The sequence below is a fragment of the Arachis duranensis genome, chromosome 6 (assembly GCF_000817695.3).
Source record: "Arachis duranensis cultivar V14167 chromosome 6, aradu.V14167.gnm2.J7QH, whole genome shotgun sequence".
Taxonomy (NCBI): Eukaryota; Viridiplantae; Streptophyta; class Magnoliopsida; order Fabales; family Fabaceae; genus Arachis; species Arachis duranensis.
The window spans coordinates 78252428-78258190 of NC_029777.3; the positions used below are offsets into that span (position 1 = coordinate 78252428).

General features: G+C 32.1%; 1 protein-coding gene and 1 pseudogene across 1 annotated transcript; one reads left to right on the forward strand and one right to left on the reverse strand.

Moving 5' to 3' along the window:
• The first annotated feature begins 320 nt into the window (after nucleotides 1-320).
• On the forward strand, nucleotides 321-1043 carry LOC107494168 (probable disease resistance protein At4g27220). The gene has a single exon (XM_016115196.1). It carries the CDS (start codon nucleotides 321-323, stop codon nucleotides 1041-1043), a length of 723 nt encoding a protein of 240 aa, XP_015970682.1.
• A 2826-nt stretch (nucleotides 1044-3869) lies between these two features.
• The window catches only part of LOC127748490 (plasma membrane ATPase 2-like), a 15730-nt pseudogene continuing 13836 nt past the window's right edge, over nucleotides 3870-5763 (reverse strand).

Genomic DNA, 5763 nt, shown 5'->3' on the forward strand with positions numbered 1-5763 from the left:
AAGGCGATTTAGGAAGATTCAAAGAGGAAGACCAACAGGAACAAGAAGTGTCATGGTGGATGGTGTCCCAATCTGAAAACTCGCTATTCATTTAGCAAGAATGCCAAGAAGAATGCTGCCAAGCTTGTGCAACTGAACGAGCAAAATCATGAGGCCATATCCATCCCTACACCTCCATTGAAATTTGCGGAACTCTTGGCAACAAAGGGCATCAAAAGCTTTGAGTCTCGGAACGAGATTGTAAGAGCTGTCATTGAGAAACTCAAGGAAGAAGGCTGTAACAAGATCAGCATCTGTGGGAAACCACTCTAGTGACGGAAATGATCAAAATTGTTGAAGCAGAGAAGCTTTTCCATAAGATCGCGACGGTGACTGTGTCTCAAAATGTAAATTACACAAATGTCCAAGCTGAGATTGCTAGTAGGCTTGACTTGACGTTTGCTGACAAGGACCCCATGCTGGAAAGGGCGCAAAAACTCCTTAACAGGATAAACAAAAGCCCTGGAGTCTTGATAGTGCTTGATGATGTTTGGACGGGGCTAGATCTTGATTCCAATGGAAATGGTAGCACTTGCAAAGTCATATTCACATCAAGGAATGAAGGAGAGTGCTCCAAGATGGGGAGTCAAAAAACTTTCACAGTTAACGCCTTGTCCAAGGAAGACTCATGGGCTTTATTTAAGGAGCTAGTAGGTGGCGATGTTGTGATCAAATCTGAAATTCATCACATTGCAGAAGATATTCCCAAGCAGTGTGGTGGATTACCCATTGCTATTATGACTGTTGGAAAAGCACTTCGTGGGAAAAGGGACAAGTATGTTTGGGAGAGTGCACTTAAAGATTTAAGAACATCATCGGCATCTTTCTCAAAAGTGGAGAAGTGTATCGAGCTGAGGTACACGCTGTTGGATAAACGGAATGCAAAGGATCTCCTTTTTCGGTGTTACTCATTTCCTGAAGACACTGATATTCCTATTGAGGCTCTTTTGAGGGAAGGATGGGGTCTTGGAACATTGTTTCAAGACAAATATTTCATTGTATGAAGCAAGGAATAAGACACATTCCTTGGTAGATGATCTCAAGGCATGCTACTTGCTTTTCGATAGTAACAAGAAAGAGTGCGTCAAGATGCATGATGTTGTGTGCGATGTGATCACATCGATCGCATCCAAGAAGGAAGATCATAAGATACAATGTGATGCACAGAAGTGGAGGCATGACCAAAAAACAAGCAATTCTTGTACTGCAATTTCAATCGGGACTACTTTTAAATTGGAGTGCCCTAGTGTGGTGGACTATCCAAAACTTGAGATTTTTGAAGCTAAATTACTAGTTAAGGAAAATGGATCTTCTCTAGTTTTTTTCACACTTGACAAAATTTAATGTGATCTCTCACTTTTAATTCTATAAGTGGAATCAAAAATAAATAAAAGAGAAAATAATAAATAATTAAATTAAATATTATACACCATCCAAATTTTTTTTGTACCGGAAAGAATCCACTTCCCTAATTAAGTAGAGTGAAAATTTCATCCCATCAAATTTACGAGGGAATTCATACCCTAATTATGTTGACCAATGCACTATAGACATGTAGCAATCACTAATCCCAGTCAGCTAGTAATTAATTCTAAAGCTTGAGATATTTTGAGCTAAATTACTAGGTCGGTGGAGTGAAAGTTCCATCTCAGCAAATTTGTTCCGTGGCATGAGTATTCTCAAGGTTTTGTGTTTGTCTTTAGCATCCATTCCAGACGCTTCACTTTTCTTTCCTTTCTTGAAGTGTCTTTTAATGTTCCTCTTAAAAAAGTGGATGTATCCATAATTGTTAAGAAACTTCTCGCACTTAAAATTTTTAGCTTTGCAGATTTAGACGAAAGATTATCATGTGTTCATAATACGTAATAGAAGAAAAAAAAATAATTCTAAAGATTTATTTTGTATTTAAATTTTATTCGAAAAATAATATATAGATCAGATCTAAATACTTGTGTGTACGCTAGTAAAAATTACTTTCTCTTTCGATGATATGAAGGCGCTATGCGTATACACAACGAGACCAACTTTTACTATCAACTCCTTGACCAATGGACATCTGATCTAAATTGAGAAATCTCTTGCAACTCTTTGCATGTCATAAAATTCTTCTCTAAGAATTAGGTTCACATACGTTTATGTGTATAAAGATAAAGAAATAAAACACTTTGTGTTATTCTTGTCTCTTTCCTCTACTCTTGGCATACATATATATAGTATGTGATTTATTATTGATTTTAAATTTGAATCTCAATTTAAATTTGAATCATATCTTATTATTTTAAACTTGAATCTTTCAAATTTATGAATCATATCATAATTCAATTTGAAAACAGAATTAGTTAGGATCTCATCCAAATTTATAATTCAAATTTAAAAATAGAATAACTAATTATTCTTAAAACTCATTTAATATTCTCAATTATCATACTATTATTATATTCTTGGTGCTAGCAAAGAATATAATAATATTCTCTTTGAATTAATATAATTATTTATTTGATCAAATTAAAATAATAATTAAATAATTCTACAACAAAAATTAGAATACTCGTTAATGTGTGACCCCAAAGGTTCAATACTAAGCGAATATATATAGTAAATTAGTCATACTAAATTTATTAATCAAGGTTGGTGTCTAACAACATTCCTTAATGACCTGATAGTATGAAGTAATATATTTTTACTAAAAACATGAGAAGAATAAAGTATAATTCTTTCCATCTTTTCAGCGCTTGTTAACCCTTAGAGTATGGTTTAATTGTCAAACTCTAACTTGTTACCATTGTTATAATGAACAGTGAATGACTTAAGAAACTCATTTCTTCATTCATTCCATTTTCTTGACCAAGGCTTTATTCATCTCCGTCATTATAATCATAGAGCTCAAACTCTTTACCAAGAGTTGACGGATTTCTTACTGACTAAGCATTAATTCACTACTACATAATTGACTTTTACTAACATTTAAAAAAATGTTACAAAATCATATTAAAATGTTAGCTATGTATATTAGTAACATTTTAACAAATGTTAAATATACCCTATGTTACTAAAGAGTTTTACTAACATTTTTCTAAAGATTTTGTAACATTTAATAAAAATGTTACAATAGATATATTTTGTAACACTTAGAAAAATGTTACCATAGATATTTTTTGTAACACTTAATAAATGTTACAATAGATATTTTATGTAACACTTAGAAAAATGTTATCATAGATATTTTTTGTAACACTTCAAAAAATGTTACTATAGATATTTTTTGTAACACTTAAAAATGTTACAAAAGATCTTTAGTAACAATTTTTTAGTTATATTATACTATTTTTTATTTTTTTATATTATACATAATATAAATATACTAAAATTAATTACTACAACATGAAATATTTCATTAAATTCACAAATTCACAAAATAAAAATTTTATAGCTTCTTTCATTAATCAATAATCATTATACAAATTTGCTTCGTGATGCAAATAAAATAGAAAAAGAAAAAAATACTTATATCACTTAAACTCTATAAACATTCCATATAAAAAAGAAAAGAAAAAGTGATACTATCTACATGAAAAGCTTAGTCCTTATACTAATTGTAGAAAAATGTATTTATCTGCTTGCTAGCTCATCGCTGCGACGACTTATTACCATTCCCTTAAACCAGTCAACCAAGTTCATCTGATGCACATAAACAAAAAAAAATAATAAGAACTCATATAGTGGACAGAAATAAAATCTGAAGAAAAATAATCATGAATTACCTCTACAGGTGGTCTGAAATCCCAAGTAAAGTTTCCATATGGCAGAGTAGAATTGAAATCTAGATTTGATCAAATCTTCCAACTATCAAGACTTGGAGAAGGCTTAACCCTATCTTTAGATATTGTCATGATGGTACTTATTAGCAAGTCAGGGGTCAAGCGAAAGAATATAAACTCTCAAAGAAGACACGCACGCATGCGCACACACAATGAAAATTTGTCCTACTAAAATAAGTAAGTTATATGGATTAGACAACTTCATGGTTTCATATTCTAAACAAAACCATGAAAAGGTAATGATATTTGAAAGTAGCTAATGTTAATATAACTGTAGAGAAGACCTTCAAATAATGCATTTTAAATATGGTATTTGAGAGCAGATAGTAACACTACTAGAATTTAAATATTTACTAACACTTTTTATCTAGCATTTTTAAAAATGTTAGTAATACTAATAAAATCTAATTTTTAGTAACATTTGTAAAATAAATGTTACAAAATATATTTTTTCTTAAAAGGGAGAAAAAAATTAGATTTAAATGTTACTAAATATGTACTGAGATATTATCTTTTAATCTCTTTCACGATCTCATTCGCATCTCCTTCCTCTGCCTTTCATCTTCTTCCTCGATCTCGATCGTAATCTGAATCATTCTCCAGATTCGGATTCTCCTCTCAATTTTGGTAAGCATTTTCTCTCTTCTTTAACATTTTTCTATTTACTCAGTACTTCAATTTTCTCATCTCTTACTGATTTTGATCCAGATCTGAATTAGGCATACGTAATTTCTCGCCTCTGATTCATCCTTTCGTCGCCTACACTGTCGCTGTGCAGTTCTCTTGTCACCTGCGCCATCATCTTCTCCGCAGTCGTCTTCTCGCCGGTTCCGTTGTTGCTCATCCCACGACTTTGTGAGTTTCAGATCTCTTATTTAGTTATCTTATTGCTCCTTCAATCCTCTTTAATCTTTACTAGATGATTAATCTGTAATTAATTTGATGTATTAGTGAATTTAGGTTTTTAATTGGTTATTTAGTAGTTAGGTTTTGAATTTAGGTTTTTATTAAGTTGTTTATTTAAATTTAGGTATAAATGAGTTTAGTTACACTGTCTTTTTAATTATTATTCATTCTGTTTTGCTAATTTCTTGCTTATATTATCTAGCTGTCCGATGCCTGATATGTGGAAAATGATCCAACACAAAACTCACTGGCAAGTGTACCAAGTCGCATCAAGTAATAAAACTCACGGGAGTGAGGTCGATCCCACAGGGATTGAAGGATTGAGCAATTTTAGTTTAGTGGTTGATTTAGTCAAGCGAATCAAGTATTGGTTGAGTGATTTTGTAGCCAACAGTAAGTAAATAGCGGGAAATGTAAAGGGAGAGGGATGAATTGCAGAAATTAAAGAGAACTGAAAGTAAAGGTGCTGAATCTTAAAGAACAAGAAATTAAATGACTGAAACTTAAAGTGCAAGAAATGTAAATTGCAGTAACTTAAAGTGCAAGAAATATAAATTGCTTGAATGGAAAAAGGGAGTTGAGGACTGAGAATTCAGAATTTAAGCAAGGAAAATTAAATTGCAGCAATTATCAAAGCAAGAGATGATTTGGAAGTAACTAGAATTCAAACAGCAAGGGAAATTAAATTGCAGCAGGGGTTCACAGAAGAACCAAAAGGGGAAATGGGATCTCAGGACTCTAGAGACTAGACAACAAAGTCTAGATCTCAATTGCCTTCCCAGATCCAAGTTCACAAAGCAATTAACAAGAAATTAAAGAAGAAGCAGTAAAGGAAATGTAATTGAACTCAATTATGCAGAAGAGAAATTAAAGAGATCTTGAATGGAGATTGAGACAGAAATTCCTCAATTCTTCACACCCAAGACTCAAACAAGAAAAGTAAAAAGTGCTCAAGCAAGAACGAGGAAGAAGAGAGATCAATTCTCCTCCCCAATTCTCT